This window comes from Tursiops truncatus, chromosome 16 (genome assembly GCF_011762595.2).
Source record: "Tursiops truncatus isolate mTurTru1 chromosome 16, mTurTru1.mat.Y, whole genome shotgun sequence".
NCBI lineage: Eukaryota > Metazoa > Chordata > Mammalia > Artiodactyla > Delphinidae > Tursiops > Tursiops truncatus.
Genome location: NC_047049.1, coordinates 23,394,824 through 23,412,321, shown reverse-complemented (window position 1 = coordinate 23,412,321; position 17,498 = coordinate 23,394,824). Strand labels below are relative to the sequence as shown.

The following is a 17,498-nucleotide window of genomic DNA, read 5'->3' as shown; positions in this document are numbered from 1 at the left end:
TATTGTTGTTGTTGTTCCAGATCTTTGATGAAGAGTACAATGTCTGGTTCCTAGACTGGGGTGGCGTCCTCGTGGCCATGAAACACACACCTCTGCCAGTCAGGCATTTGTGGTAAGGACAGCTCCCTACCCTATTAATGAGCAACGTTTTAGTGGAAAAGGTTGGGACAAGTTATTCTGCATGATTTTCTACCCATTGTACCCATTTCTTCATCCATTTCTTTATCCATCCATCCATTTGATGTACATTACATCATCCAGCTCTTTGGTAACAGTAGCAGACCAGACGATTTAGATGGGGAAGTATAATGAATACAGTGGGGTGGTAGGAATGGGTGCTCAGATGAGCCAGAAATGAGCAGGAAGGGCCTTCAAGTTCAAGCAGTCAAGATTAACAGTCCAAAATACAGGAGCTGGACATTGCTGTAAGAAGAGGGTTAGGTGCATGTAGCAATACTAAGTTCAGTTCTAGACCAGTTGAAGTTGAGATATCTAGGAACATTCAAGCAGAGATGAAGATCAGTTGTCAGATACATTCGTCTGAAGGTCAGGAGAGAGGTCTGGGATGACACTTTAGATTTGGAGTCGCTAGCCGTTAGGTGGTAGTTAAAGCCATGTCCGTAGGCTGCACGCCTCATGAAAGTGGGCACAAAAAGGAGAAAACAGGGACTCCTGTGGAATACTGTTGAATACCAGCATGCAGAGCAGAGGAAGAAATTATAGGAGAGGCTAAGGAGAAATAGCCAAAAAAGATAAAAACACAGGAGAAATGTTTTCATGGATGCATTTCAGAGGAAGGGGTGATCAATAGCACCAAATTCTATAATCAGAATAGATTTTACGGAGTGAAAAACAATCTAGAATTAAGCAATGTAAGAGGTCACTGGTGATCTTTGTCAGGGTAGATTCACAAGAGAGGTGGGGTTGAAAGGTAGAGTGCAGTATATGAATGAGTAGATGAATGAATGACAAAGAATGAAGTAAAGTAGAGACAATGTAGATGATTCTTCCCAAGAAAGTAGATTATGGAATGCAGTTGAGTGTATGTATGTAAGACCCTCCAGGGAAGACAAAAGAGTTGAGTGAGAATATATGATGATGATGATGATTATAACGATGATGATGATGTTTTTGTTTTTGGCAGAGGATGGATAAGTATCGTGTATGTTTATATCCTGAAGGGAAAGAATTTCAGCCTTCAAATTCAGCAGAATGAACATTTGAAAGAGTGAATGTTTGGTAGTAGAGGGAATGCTATCTAGAATACAGTTGTTGGGATTCACCATGGGCTGGAAGATGGATGCTGGCATAACTCGCAGGCCCTTGATTTTGGGAGACTAACCCTTTCAGAGTAAGAGTTTTACTTAGAAGTATCAGTTTGTAATCAGGAAAAGAAAAAATCAGCTTAGGATCCCCAGGTACCAAATTCAAGCTTCAGCCACCTTGGCAAGGATTTAAAGTTTCTCTTAGTTTGGCCAATTATTAAGTTAAAGCCGTTTGTAGAAAAAAAACAAAAACAAAACACACACACACACACAAACAGTGCCCTGCCAACTCAAGCATGAGCTTGAAGAAGTTCCTAATGTAATTGTTTATCATCCTTTTACTACTGCTTTTGTAATTTTTGGGTAGTATCAGAAGAGTGGAATGACTTGATAGTAATGATAGTCAGCATTTACTCAGGGATTATTAAATTCCAGGCACTGTTCTAGGCCCTTTCCATGAATTACCTAAGTTCCTTCTTGAAACCACCCTATGCATTTTCCTGTGGGTACTCTTTTTATCGTAGCATTAAATGCAGACATGCTAAATACTTTGCTCAGAGCTACACAGCTAGTACCTTGCAGCACCAAGTTGGGTTTCTATCATGGTTGCTCTTCTCTTTTACCTGCCGATTTTCCAGATACTTCAATGAGTACACAGAGGCTTATCACATGGTCTCTGTCCTCTGGGAGATCATAGTCAAGATAAGGAACTTAGTCCAAGCAGTGTCTACGAAAGGATGCTGACTGTGTGCATTGCTGGAATCCTGAGGCCGGATAGAGCCCCCCGCCGGTGTGTGAGGGGGTCTTTGTGCAGCAGGTGATGTGAGGGCTGATCCTTGATAAAAGGATTCCAGGACTAGGAGAAGTGATGGGAGGAAAGCCAAGGGAAGGGAAAACTCTGACCAAGCCTGGAATTCAGGAGATGTAGGGAGTACTCAGAAGACTGTATGTGGTTGGAATCAAGCATGTGAGTAAGTAATGGTGGGTAGGCCTCAGAAGAACTTAAACACCAGTTTAAGGGCTTCAGGTTGAATCTGTAGATAATTCCTTTTTTTTTTTTTTTTTTTTACATCTTTATTGGAGTATAATTGCTTTACAATGGTGTGTTAGTTTCTGCCTTATAACAAAGTGCATCAGTTATACATATACATATGTTCCCATATCTCTTCCCTCTTGTGTCTCCCTCCCTCCCACCCTCCCTTTATGTAGGTAATTCCTTCTACTACCGAGACCTCTCTCTCTGTGGTGAGAAGAGTTCTCTCTATTGAGGACTGAGTAGGACTTATACACTCAGGGAGGGCAGCTTGACTCTTAAGACAAGTTTGTTGTTTTTTAACCAAGAAAAGTAACATTCCCTAGTCATTATCATTGTGTTCTAAGCACCTCTATCTAAATCTCAATGACATAATTGATAAATTCCCTGCAGACAGATACAGCTGGCAGATTTCCTCCCCTTAAGTCCTGGGAGAAGAGGGTGGCAATCCCATCTTACCCTTGACTGTCACCCTCCTGCTCTCTCTCCTTCATGTGGTAGGGACTTAGCGCTCACTTCATGGTTGAATTTTAGAGACTTTTACACAAAAGTTGCCTTGTCCTAAAGAAAACAGGAGTTTGCTATTGTTGTTATTTCTTTTTGGTGACAGGAGAGGAGAGTACATTTGGCATGGAGCAGAGGAATAGAGAAAGTTTTGGCTTTGGCGAATCTTAGCATCCTTACATCTTGAGTATTCAGTCTGTTCTGCAGTGGTTTCTCTCCAGAGGCCTGATCACTTCTAGAAGGAGTACTTGTCTAGTCTGGATGGAAACCATCCAAGTTGGGAAAATCAGTATTCACTCAGGGATATGGAAGTAGGATCAAATCCTGCCTTTCAAAGCATTAATACAAAGTTTGAGTTTCCCCTTATTCCATGAAATATCTCTTTTGTTGGTAAAAAATATTTATTGAGCTCAGAAGAATAGCTGCCTCCCATTGAATTTCCTCTTATAATAGTCATGCTAATACTACCCTCCATTTGTTCACCTACTTCAGTTTACAAAGGATTCGAGATGATTTTTCAAACTAAGCTTTGGAAGTAGAATTTTCTCCATTTAAAGGATGTTGATGCTGTCATTTCTCATAAGTGCTACAAATGCTTCCCTGAACTTAGATACCACCCATGACTTCTGCTTACTTGCCTGTCTCTGAATGCCCTTCTCCGCAATAGTCCCTGTGACCGTTACGTGCCAGCTACTGAGTGTGTGTGCTAGCAAACTACAGTGGCACTTAACTCATTCAGGAATTCTTATTTTTTTTAATTTTATTATTTTTTAAACATCTTTATTGGAGTATAATTGCTTTACATTGCTGTGTTAGTTGCTGCTGTATAACAGAGTGGATCAGCTATACGTATACATATATCCCCATATCCCCTCCGTCTTGCATCTCCCTCCCACCCTCCCTATCCCACCCCTCTAGGTGGTCACACAGCACCGAGCTGATCTCCCTGTGCATTTTGTGCTCATCTTTCGAGGCTAAGTAAGTGTTCTGTAGGGGCCCGACCTTATCATGATCATCAATGTTTCCTTATAAACTTCTTGACTAATTTTGTCTCTGGCTGGCTTATGAATTGCAAGCTTGTGAAACTCAAATGCAGTTTCTTCATCACCAGTAGCTTCTAATTAAGTTACAACCCTCAGGGTAAACACAGAGCTCATTTGAAGTGGAAGAAAGGTTAAGTGATCAGTTCATTGTTCTTTTCTGTAGTAGGTCTCAGACTCACCGACGTTATTTTGGCAGCATATACAAATGTATATATGTTTGCATAGGAAAAAGATACTGGCCTACCCACTCTCCCACAAGGGTATAGTGGCTCTCGAATTTAAATAATAGCTACATCGCCTTTCAGAGAAAATGAGAATCATAATTGAAAAGCTGGGGAAACGTTAGCTAGGCTAACAAGGCATGCTGTTTCCTATAAATTGAAGTGATAGGTAGCTAGATATGCATGAAGACAAAACAGCATACAAATGAACCCATCCATCTGTGACCGTGTACATTTAGATGCATTGAGATTAGAACCTAAGTGCTATTTCAGGGAAGCCCTCCATCCAGTACTACCAGTATTACCTTTGTACCTTAGAAGCATTAGAGTGAAATGAACAATGGCGCCCCATGGAATGCAGTGCTGTAATGAAACTCACAATAGACAGAGCTACTCACGGGAGGGTAAACTGGGGTCCTACTGTTTGCTTAGCCCTGACAAGCTGTCAGTGTCTCCTTTCAAAAGGAGGTTCTTGGAAACTAAAACCAACATCACCTGGCCATTCTTGTTCCTTTGCTCTTCTGTAAATGGTGGTGAACACTGGCATTCTGTTCATAGAAACATTCACATGAAAACAATAGTTCCAGCCAATATGTGCCTCTGAGAGGCGAAAGTGCATGTGCTACTCTGAAGGACTTCTGTGTGGCTACAATGCCATCACCTCATGCGGTTGGGATAATAAAAAATAGAGCAGTGCACCCACCAAAAGGACGAACATTGATCCTCATTGGCCATTATAACTCTATTTCTGTGCTAGAGTGTTCCGGGGAGGACTCTGATTGTTCTTGGAAGATTCTATTCCTTTTAGTGGCGCTTACCTCAATATTATCAAGTCATCAATTCATGGAGTAAGGAAGGGTCTTCGGGGGCAAGTAGTCTAGTTTCACACATACTACAGCAGATACCTCTGTGACACCTAAGAGTGACACCCCACTTCACCAGGACGGCACAGAGCTGACCAATTTGAGTGAGTTTCCACCCTGTATGTTGGCTTTAGTTGTTAGGAAGATTGTTTTGTGCTGAGCAATAACGAATCTACTCGTAATTTCTGTCCATCAGTCCTTGTTCTGCTGTCCAGACCTATGCAGAGTAAGTCAGCTCCAGAAATGCATGCGATTTTTAGAGTCCTGCACCTATAAAGGACCTCAAGAGATGGCTGTGTCTAGGCTATCTAAGTTCTGGGAAATGATCAGATACACAGTTCAAGACAGATTGCATGCATTTGTTCATTTATTTCTCACATATTCATTGAGCCTATACTATTTATCCAGCACTAGTAGAGGGGCTGGGATATACCAAAGGACAAGACAAAGTACTTGGGAGCTTACACTCTTGTTCAAATATTTGACTTTCCTTTTTAGAACAATTATGAGAATAGAAATCTTTTTTTACCTTATTCTATCTGTATTGTTTGATTGATATTTTCATGCATCTATCCACATTCTCTCTGATTTCATTCGCACATGTTACCCCTTTTCAGTAGGCAGCAATAGCTCCAGATCGTTGAACTGTTTTGTGTGTTGAACTATTTGGAAGCTTTCTTACTAAAAAAGCTAAAAGGTGATGGTAAATGATTCAGCTCTTATTCTTCTTTCCCCTAAGCTATCTTCAGATCGTATAACCTGTTTCTAGAACAACTTGTTTCTTACTTTTAATCGCATTGATTGTCAGTTTTCTACAATGATTGAAACTGAACATAGTATTGAGGACCTGGTGGAAGGATAATTTCTTTTATTATTCATGCTCCCTGTCTGTGAACACACGCTAGACTCACGGTGCCTTTGATTATCACAGTAGGGACACTGCTGGAATATATTTACCTTGTGATTAACAATCACCTCAGCTTTGTTTTGTTTTTTTTTTCAGCTTGAGCTTCTCATTAGTTACTGTTTTTCCTTTCTCTGCTGTGGGGCTCTTTGTTTTTTCATTTTAATGAAGCATTCTGCTTTAAGTTGGTCCTCTCCTATACGTGACTGCCAAATCTACATCCCTGGCTTTGATCTGCCTCCAGAAATCCAGATCCATCCATCCAAAGGTCCTCTTGACAGTGTTACAACACGGAAATCCAAAAAGCATCTCAACCTTGACGTGGACCAAACAGAAACAAACAAATAAACAAAAAGCTTTGCTTCTCCTGTTCTTTACATTTCCCTTTCCCAGTTGCTTAACCCCCCAAAACCATGTTGTCTGTGACTTCTCTCTTTTGTTCAAGCAAAATCCTATTGACTTCATCTGGAAAAATAGCCTAGAAATCTTATTGACTTTACGTGTAAAAATATCCTCAACCTTTCGTCCCTTTCTGTGTCCACTATTAAAACCATTATCCAAGCCCCTTCTCTTACTTGGTCTCTTATAATTGCTATGCGTCCCCCACCGATTCATCTCCTTGCATCAACTTTGGGGCCTGACAATCCATTCACCACAAAGAAACCATCTTGTAAAGGTTAAATCAAATCATCTCTCTCCCATTTCAGCTGGGGACAAGGTCCTTTGTAATCTGGCCCAGCCTTACTTTCTTGACTCCATTTCCTCCTATTAATCCCTTTCCCACTAATCTACAACCACCAACCATCTTTCTGTCCTTCCCATACAGCAACTTCATTTCACACCAGGTTTGCCCTCCAGAATGGCTCTCACCTTGATCTTTGCATAGCAAATTCCTTACTATCATTCAGATCTCAGTTTAAATGTCACCTCCTCAGAGAGGAGAACTTTCTTAAATTTTCAATACAAAGTAGCTTCACTCACTCTCTATCATATCCCTCTATTTGAACTGTCTTCATGACACTTATTTTTAACATTTTTTTGTACCCATTTATCTCCATATTGTTTGTCTCCTCAAACTAGAATGTAAGTTCCACTGAAGCTAGGGCCTTCCCTTTCTTGTTCATTGCTATATCCCCAGAACAGTGGCCACTGCCAACCAGGCACATGGTAGATGTCAATAAATATTTGCTAGGTGAATTCTATTTTCTTTTCGTTCTATAGTCCTGTCTTGTTACTATTTTGAAGTCAATTGTAACTTTACCCCTGTCTCCCTGAGTACTGGCAGTCTTATCAATTTCAATTTCACCTGTCGGCCTAATAAGGGCTTCCCTATTCCTTTGTCTTGGCCATTAATAAGCTATTGAATAGAGGAGGAGAAGGTGGGTCCTGTGGGGTTACCATTCAATACAGTTACTTCAGAACATCTAAAAACTCCTAGTCATCTGAAAGAATAGCTCTCACAAATGACAGACCCAAGTTTCTGATACTCAAGAGATTAAATTTTATAATGTATTTTTTTGGAGTTTCTTTGGGAGTTTTGGTTTTAATAATTATCTCAGCATGAAATATTCGGGTGTTAGAAATTACTGTTCTCAGAAAGTCACCTGAATAGCACGAACCTGGGCTTGCTAGTGGTACGTTGACTGTAGATTATAGTCACAGCATTCATTCCTCACCCTGGCTCTGGAGAACTGTCCCCTGACCTATGCTAATTTTATGTCATCCTTAGACTTTGGTTATTGTATATGCTAGCCTTTCCACCTGGATGTTGGCATTTCCTAGTGTTTTTGCTGATCCCATTCTTCCATCTAATCCATGCTTTTGCTCCTTCCATATGGATTCAGTTCATACAGCATGCTTTTATCTTCCACACCCTATCTCTCCACCTTGGGCTCAGTGTTTCTTTGGAGCTTATGTCTTAGAACTCAGAGCTCAGAAGGCTGTGATGGCCCCTCTGTTTCTATTACTTTGTGGTGTCTTATCTTCATGTATAAAGTAAAGATGACTGTCCTCTGCCCTGTTAATGGCAGTGGTGTGAAGGCTCCTCCTTCCCTGGGATGTGGTGGCACTCAACTGCAAGTTTTTCTGCTAATGTTAATCACTGACCTTCATCAGTAAGGAAACTCTGAGAATGAGATAAGGACGGAGGTCTTCAACCACTTTGGCTTCTTCCTATCAAGACAATAATCAATCCAAAGTCATCAAAATAAACAAACCAAAAACTAAACAAATATCTTTTTGTACCCTCTGGACTTATCAGACAGACTTAACTAGTTAGTGGCCATGACATACTTTGAAATACCTACAATTATTTTAGGAACCAGGAGGGTACATAGCATGAAAGGTAAGTCCATTCCCAGTTATGCTCTTGTTTCCACTTTGAATGAGGAACCCATTTCCAAGAGAAGCAGTTCAGATCTGCCCGACTTCCTCTGGTTCAGCTTCAGTGATTATTTAGCCTTCAGCCTATTAAAAAAAAAAAAAAAAAAAGGCTGAAATGGCCAAGTCCTTAAAAGTCAAGACAATATTGACTTGTCTATACATTAGATCATCGGACTATACATTAGATCTCCAAGAACTCATTCATCTTGCATAACTGAAACTTTGTACCCTTTGACCAACATCTCCTCATTTCTTCCTCCTGCCAACCCTCTACTCCCACCCCCTCAGAAACCAGCTTCATGTGGCCAATGTTTCACTATATCCCTATCTATCTATCTATCTATATCAAAGCATCAAGTTATACACTTTAAATATATACAGTTTTTGTATGTCAACGATATCTCAGTAAAGTTGTTCATAAAAAGTCAAGACAGATACTGATAATTTAGGAACTCATAAAAACTTTTATAACCTCTGCCTGCTTTTTGTTTGTAGAAGTAGACCTCAGTATACCAGAAATACAAAACTTCTTATTGCATGAGACTAGTTTTTCTAGCTGGGTAAAGAGATTGACTTTGTAATTTTTTTTTTTTTGCAGTATGCGGGCCTCTCACTGCTGTGGCCTCTCTCCTTGCGGCGGCCATGGCTCACAGGCCCAGCCGCTCCGCAGCATGTGGGATCTTCCCAGACCGGGGCACGAACCCGCGTCCCCTGCATCGGCAGGCAGACTCTCAACCACTGCGCCACCAGGGAAGCCCTGACTTTCTAATTTTTAAGATCGGTTTATTTGGGAAGAGAGGATAAGATAGAGAGACAAGTAATATCCAGAGAATGGACTGAGTAGGTTGACTAGTAATGGGGACAGGGATTCACATCCAATTCATGGATGCTAGTGTAAGTAATGCTTGAAAAATTATTGGATGGATTAAAAGAGTTTCCTTAATCACTTCTTATTTTTTTATTCATATATTCATTTAACATTATATAGTACCATGTGCCAGTGTTTCTGCTAATTTTAGGAATGCAAAAGTGAACAGTATGGTCTTTGACCTCAAAAAGATCACAGTTCAGTGGGAGAGTCAGACATATCTTTTGAAACTATGTATGTAATATCAGGTAAGAAGCATTGTAATAAAGATATGTAGGCAATATGGGGGGGGTCAGACAATGCACAAGACATATGTGACCCCTGAATTCCCAAGATTTTAATGTTGAATGGAGGGATTCAAGATGAGTTAAGAAGTCATCACTTAGCACTATGATAGGTGAAGGCCTGGGTGTTGTAGGAAAATAGAGTTTCTACAGTTGAACTCAGTATCCTGTGTTGTGGAGTCAGAGAAAAATTAAGAATTAACCAGGCCAAAAGAATCACAGGGCTTCCCTGGTGGCGCAGTGGTTGAGAGTCCGCCTGCCGATGCAGGGGACGCGGGTTTGTGCCCCAGTCCGGGAAGATCCCACATGCTGCGGAGCGTCTGGGCCCATGAGCCATGGCCGCTGAGCCTGCGCATCTGGAGCCTGTGCTCCGCAACGGGAGAGGCCACAACAGTGAGAGGCCCACATACCGCAAAAAAAAAAAAAAAAAAAAAAGAATCACAGAAAATGAAGCAAATAAAGCTGCCTTGGGGAAGGAGGAGTGTTGGGAAAAGCGTCTCAGAGGAGATGGTCTTTGGGCTTTGTCCTCCGGTTAAATCAAGGGGCGGTAGGGAACTCGATAATATCAAGAAAAGGAAGGAAGCAACTGCTCAAGATTGCTCAAATCCTCTCCACTAGCGGCATCCCTTTAAAGAGTTTCAGATGCTGTGTCCACAAAGGGCCAGACCTTCCTCTTACTGTTGGTCGAAAGATGGAACAGTGTTGCCCAGAACATCAGGCACTCAATAATCGTCCCTAAAAGCCCCTTAAAGTGGCATCGGGAAAGGAAAATGATACTTCATCCATTCTGAACAAATAGGAAATGGCTGTTTTTAAGGTTTGATCTGAAAGACACACACCTCCCCTCCCATAGGGTAAACCCCACACTACTGAATTTATCTGTGTCAGAGACTCCAGAGGCTGAATTGATTGTGCTGTAAATTGAACCTCGGGTTCCATTCTGAGTACTTGAAAAATGACACTCCAGCCACTAAGCCCTCCCGCCTGGGTGGTTTTTTTCCTTCAATTCTGAGATGTTGAACGATTTCTGCAGCTCTTGGTGCTGTCTGTACCTGGGCCAGGAAATGCAGTTTTGATCAAATCTCCTAATAATATAGGGAGATGTTGAAGATTAATAACTATTGATAATCCAAACTGCCAGAAAGGGAGATACAGAGGAGAATTTAATCACCTGAAAACTGGTTGCAAAATAGTGTGGTTTTATTTTCAGCTCTCTCTTCCATCTACTTGTTTCCAACCCAGGGTGAGTTTTGACGAGGGCCACTCCTGGAACAAGTACGGTTTCACTTCGGTTCCTCTTTTTGTGGATGGAGCTCTGGTGGAGGCAGGCATGGAGACCCAAATTATGACGTGAGTACTTCTTTGTCTGTGGTCAAAAGGAGCCTGGAGACCTGGGTTCTATTTCCATGGAGGCCATGGACTTTCTCCAGGGAGGCTTACACGAAAGCATTTCAGTCTCTGGACCAAAGTTTCCTCATCTGTAAGATGGACATATTTATGCAACACCCACCAATTCAAGAGGCTACTGACAGGATTAGAGAAGCTGGGCTTCCAACTGAAAAGTTAAGGTTTCTCATAAAATTAAAGTATTGTAACAAATTTCCGTTTATCCAAAACCCAAGCAAACAGAAAGCTTAAGTCTTTCGATGTGTTTTCTCTCTTTCCAAAACAGTCTAGTAAGGAACAAGGGATGGGGACAGAGGGAACAAAACAGCCAACTTACTGAATACAGGGAATGTCTTAAGGGAACCTCCTAGAGTCTGTGATATACACACACACACAGAGTTGCTGTTGTCCCATTTCAGATTAATTTGCTATGAAAATTTTTCTACACTCCTTTACGATGAGAATAGATGGTAGAGATAGAGGTCTTAAAGCTGTAAAGAGCTCCAAAGTACTTTCTGAATATTAAAGAAGATAATAATAATTTGATGTTTTCTAAAATTATATCAGTTTAATTCTTAAAAAGTTGATTATGCGTGTTTGTGTGCACTACTGTAGGTAGGGGGGTGAGGAGGAATAGTTGTGGGAACCCTTCACCAGCAATACGAAGCCCCACCACTCTCCACCTCCCCTACTCCCAAGAGACTGGAATATCTTACACTTTAATTATTTGCTGGACAGAGTGAAGGGAGTCTGCTGGGCAAGATTAAGGGGAATGTGCTATACTGTGGACTTGTCACAGAAAGGCTTATAGAATGCTCCTGGGCTAGTTTGGGGGAACGCTGTCATCTTCTTACTCTAGGGGACACTGCTCTTCTCTTAACCTTTGCGTTCATTAATTTCTTTATAGTTTGAATCAATCTTTTTCTGATAGGAGACTGATGAGCTTTGCGGAGGAGGCAAATACAAGGGCAAGTGGCTAATTCCTATGCTTTACTTTTTTTCCCAGAGTGATCAGCTGAAAAAGCTTTTATAACTGCAGCTCCGCAGTTTTGATCAAATGTTGTAATCTAGCCCCAGACCACTTTTGCCATGCTCCTTCCCTCCACTTCCATCCTCATAACCAGAGGGCTGACCAGCCACTCCTCTGAGCTTTCAGAATGACAGAAAGAACCCAGCCATGATGGAAAATGGTGCACAAATTGGAGAAAACAAACAGAACAAATGGACAAAAGTCCAGTCCTAGGAAATTCAGCCGAAGCTCTACACAGGGGTCCCATGTCTATAGGATATGTCTGTAAAAAGAGTCTATCGGATTCCCAGTGTCCTCATTATTTAAAGAATGTTCATAACAGAAAATTTGGGTGGCTTCACAAAATGTCTTTAAAATTAGTTGGAACAAGTGCAACGAAGAGTGATTTTTAAATTATCTTCAGTTCTTTCTGAATTTTCCAAATTGCCTGTACAACCTTCTCTCTAACTTCAAGGGTGTGAACTGTGTCTTTTAAAGACTTAACGCTCATTTTTGAGCATGATCCATGTGTTAGGCACGTAGGCTCTATCGTTGGAAATGTAAAGACATGATGTCAAACCCTATGAGGCGCTGCTACAGTCTTCCCAAGGGGGATATTGTATTCGGAACTTCTCTGGGCAGTTCTGTTGTACAGTGTAAACAAGGGTTTCTGGTAGAATTTGTTCCTCAGGAAGTACAGCTTTAATTTGAGTTTTTTCAGCAATTTCTTTTTGTTCTCCTAAAATATCCTCCAAAACAGAATTGTTTCACCATCTAAATTTCTAGTTAAATGGACTCTGTTGTTGCTGTCAAGTCACTTTATTAATTAAGACTTAACACTATTGTATGCAAGTTTAGCTGTTTGAGCCATGGACGGTATTTAAGATATAGTATGTTAGTAATGCTTAGAGTCTAAAGCCTCATCGTTTGGTAGAGACACAGCAACAGTATGTTGTATAAATACAAATTCTGGATGTTCAAAAGCAGTATCACAACATAAACTTTATTTCTAAAATACAAATGATTTGATAAATATGTAGATATATTCATAGTGAATATATATGCAAGTATTTGTGTGTATAGACATATGTCCAGGTATATATGTACACATAGATATACATGTATACATGGAGAGATTTAGACAACAGAGGTACAATGAGAGAGAAATCCCAAGGACCTAGGGTCCCAGCAAGACCTTCGAAACCTTATATTATAAAACCTTATATTATTATAAGACCTTATATTATTAAACAAACTAGTGGTACCCATGTGCCAGTTACTATTCTAGATGAGCAAATCAAGAAGAAACCCCTGTCCTCGTGGACTGCATACATTAAATAAATGTGACATACAAATGACTCTGTCATGTTACCCAGAATACTCTGCCCAGGGATTCAAATATTTTCTTAGGAATTCCAGGAAGCGTACCCCAGAATACTAGGAATACTGCCATCGTTTTTCATAAGGATCTCTGACCACGAGCTGACTTTTCCAAATGATTTCCCATCCTTCGCTTAATCACTAGATATGAAAAGAAAACCTTCCTCCATTCTGGGACTTCCTCCAATACGGCCACTAGGAAGTTTCAGGTATTGAGTTCTAAGCTCTGGAAGGTGAAGGTTCACACGTTCAAGAAGGTTGTGCAGTCTACCTGAATGGATCAAGCCAAATGTGGCCGCTCGTCACAATCAAATCTGACATGGCCCTAGGAGGTTGGGCAGCGAAGATACCTATGGTCCTAAAGTCAGGTCTTCCCTGTTGTTTTAGCAAAGAGACGTACTGGTCCTCCTTTTATTCTGTGTTCTCCTTACCTCATACTGTGATTTATCCCGCGTTCTCTTGTACGAGGCCTCTCTGAACTCATTGCATGCTTCTCTTGGGCATTACTTTGAACGATAGTGCATGTACACCAATCTCTGCATGACCTGGCGTTCCCCAGCAAATTTAAAGCAACAGTTTAGATTCTGTATTCATCTAATCGTAAGTGGTAATATATATATATTTTTTCTCAGCTTTGGATGGGGTTTAGCTGGTCACATGGGTATGAGGGAGATTGACCTCAGGGCTAAACCATTTACTGAAAAGATGAGCTACTGCTTCTGTTTTTTTTTCCTCCCCAATAAGACTCCAAGGAGTGTGGCAGAGTTTTTGTCTCCCTTCTCCCTTGCTTATCAAGATTCTTTAAATGCGAGTAAGTAGAACAGGAACTAGAATAGTGCATAATTTTCTTATATGGGATTTGAGGGAGACAGGTATTTGTCCTTCATGGAATTAAGATGAGTTTGGAAGCAATCATCCAACCAAGTATAAACAATTCAAGCTCCCTATTTTTAACTTTTTATTAATTCAGAGTTTCTCTAGGATGAAAATTGTCCAGGGCTCCTTAGACAGCCAGAAGTGTAGGCCCTGGAATGACTGCCGAGAGGCAATTTCTGGCTCTGTCTTAGGTTTAAAAAGGACGTTAAAACCAAGTGGCCCACTAAGGATGACCACTGCTTTTCTCGCATGGAATAGCAATGACAAAGACTAAAGCAGGAGTTCAAATAATTTTATATACGCTTTAGGAACTTCGAGGACAGGAGGTCCATTTGGGGACAAGATTGCTTAACCTTGCCATTTAGCCAGAAACTTATTTATGATGCAGGCTATTTGATTTCTGTATCCTGCCTCTTTCTGTTAACCCTGACTCTGTAGTTCAACTGAAGTCAGAGAGAAAGAAGGGCTATAGCTCATTCACATTAAGGTTTTATTGCCTCGTTACCTTCATTTGGAGGATATAATATGTATAAGTTTGTGATGGTTAACATTATGGGTCAACTTGACTGGGTCATGGCGTGCCTAGATACTGGGTCAAACGTTATTCTGGATGCTTCTGTGAAGGTGTTTTTGGACAAGATTAGCATTTAAATCAGTAGACCCAATATAGCAGATTGTTCTCCCTAATGTGGGTGGAACTCATCCAATCAGTTGAAGGCCTGGTTAGAACTAAAAGGCTAACTCTTCCCTGAGCAAGAGAGAATGCTTCTTGCCTGGCTGCATTTGAACTGGGACATGGATTTTTCTTGCCTTTGACTCCAACTGAAACTTCCACTTTTCCTGGGTCTCAAGCTTGGAACTATACCATTGGCCGTCCTGCATCACCAGCTTGCTGACTCACCCTGCAGGTCTTGGGACATGTCAGCCCCCATAATTTTGTGAGCCAATTCCATATAGTCAGTCTCTCTCTCTCTTTGTCTCTATCTCCTATTCATTCTGTTTCTCTAGAGAGCCCTGACTACTACACATTCATTCAGAAACATTTCATGAGCTTCTGATATGTTTTAGACCCTCTTCAGGAATATCAAAGAGGTAAATACAATTACATCTATCTTTAAGGAGCTCTCAGTCTGGTGTGTTGGGGGGTGCATGGAACGAGATACACAATCATCAAGAATCCCTAGTTATATAACCAGGATACAAGTAGAGGGAAGTGAAAACTTCACATGTATGAAATGTGACAACTGAGTCAGTCTGGAAGTTTCAATAGCAGTTCACCAATGGACAACCAATTAATAGGTAATAGAATGTAAGCTCAAAGAAAGCACACATTTTAAACAGTTTTGTTGAACACTATAACCTCAGGGCCTAAAAGAGGGTTGGCATGTAGTCGGAAATCACTTCTCATTGGTTGAAAGAATGAATGACTTCAAAGCAAAGGAAAGAACCATGAGAGAGCATGACTGGGGTTAAGGGGTTGAGCCTATGAAGGGTCTTAGGTTATGTTTAGGAATTTGACTTACATCCACAGTGAGGTTCTTGAAATTGGAAATATGGAAACACCACTCCTCTTCTCAAAATGCATGGAGGGCTTTCCACTGACTTTAGGATGAAGTCCAAACTCATCGAATGGTCTATAAATATCTACACTGGGTCCATGTCTGGGACCTCAGTTCTGGCCCCCATGCTCTGACCACCCTTCTCTGATCTACTGGTGCCTTTCTGCCCCAGGGTCTTTGTTTGTGTATCCATCTGGAATGTGCTTGCCCTCCCCACTTGAACAACCAAGCTTCTAATTAAGTATCTTTCAAGTGTCAGCCTAAGTATCAGTTTTCTGGCACACCCTCCTTTAGCCCACCAGACCAGGTTGGGGCCCCACTCTCTATATAGCCTTAGCCCTATGTATTTTTTCCTTCACAACACTTTAGGCAATAAATATTAATGAAAATGGCCGTTGGTTCAGTAGGTTCCCCTCCCCCTTCATCTAACCTTAAGACGCAGACACACGTGTTTGCATATAAACAACACACACATGAACACACACACACACACTGACTTTAAGTTCCCATGAGGGAGGATCTTTGTGTATTTTGTTTTTTGACTGCCATGTGCATCAGTTTTGTGCTAGCACTGAGGATTTAACCATATATATGTATTCAGTGATTGAATGAAGAAATGAATGCATGAACACATGACTCTTACGGTCCCCAATAATCTTACCGCCATTGTGAGTATAGTGACTTCTCTGGCCCATGGCTCTAGCATTTTAGGGAGTTGCTTATAGATCCCCAGGGATGCTGAAGTGCTCTGATCAGGATCCAATCGTTGCAAGTTACGGGAGCCTGGAGTTGGGTAGGAATCAGAGCAGCCTGTGTCTGTGTGCAGACGTGTGTATAGGGGATGATGAAGCAGGGGTGGAATGGCAGTGGGTGCAGAAGGGCAGCTAGAGAATGAGGACCGTCCTGGGAATGATTTCTTATTTCTTCCGCCTTCTGCAGAATCTCTCCAGTGTGCAGTTCCCCTGGAGGCCAAAGCTCAGGAGCATGGAAACTTCTAACGCCGTGGCTTTGTAGGGGAATCTGTGTGGGAGGGACAGTTCCCAGCTTGCAGGCATGGGATTTGCTTGCTTTTATTCCTCTGTTTTCCACTGTCTTTTCAAATGTTATTATTTCAGCATCTCCCTGGTAACCTTGACAGGAACCATCTAGTCTAGTCTAATTCACAGTGAAATGTGACCGTTCTTATTACTTAAGGCTGAGAACAGGGCTGGATGATTGACAAGCCGGAGGGCCTATTGCTGTCTCAGGCAGTGGCTCTCCAGCTGACGAGGTGCCTGTGGCTGTTAGAGCCCTTGGGACTCTTTGGTCCACTATTGGCCCCCAAATTAGAACTTCAAGGAGAGCTCTTTTTTGCTTGGCTCAGATGTGGCATCAGATGGAAAAACACTGCTTTCCTACAGCTTCAAAGCCACATTTGAAATTCTTTCTTGATATGAAGTGTTTTAACCAATTGGTTGTGATTTAGCTGATCTTTCACGGGGGGCCAGGGAGAACCTGGCAGCCTCCCAGGGGGGAAACAAATCCCCAAAGGGAGGGGTGCAGCTTCCCTGGAAGAGAATAGATAAATTCTTACCAGGAGTGGGCAGCAGCCAACCTGTGTCTGTCCCATACCTTCCTTTGTGTCAGGTATCTTGCTGAGCTGTCTCTCAAACTTGATTTCACTGACATTTTGCAATAACCCCATCAGGTAGATCAGATTATTGTCCTTGGGCAGAGGAGAACACTGAGGCTCAGAGAAATTAAGTGCTCAGCTCACACACTCAGTAAGAGGAAAACGGAGAGCAAGGAATGTGAGTTGCAAACCTTAGGCTCAGAGCTGAAATTTGAAGAAAGATACTAGAATTCTCCAAGGTTTGTTCAATAAAGGACTGTGGCGTTTGGGGCAAGAGAGGCGGGGATGTTATTCACTAAGTATTGATGG

At 41.5% G+C, this 17,498-nt stretch overlaps 1 protein-coding gene across 1 annotated transcript in view; it reads left to right on the top strand.

Annotated features, from left to right (window-relative positions):
• Window positions 1–17,498, top strand: part of SORCS3 (sortilin related VPS10 domain containing receptor 3) — a 580,427-nt gene that overhangs the window by 498,951 nt on the left and 63,978 nt on the right. Inside the window, exons 13-14 of the mRNA XM_033842145.2 lie at window positions 21–112; window positions 10,610–10,717. Of these exons, the coding sequence (XP_033698036.1) occupies window positions 21–112; window positions 10,610–10,717 (200 nt within the window). The remainder of the gene's footprint in view (window positions 1–20; window positions 113–10,609; window positions 10,718–17,498) is intronic.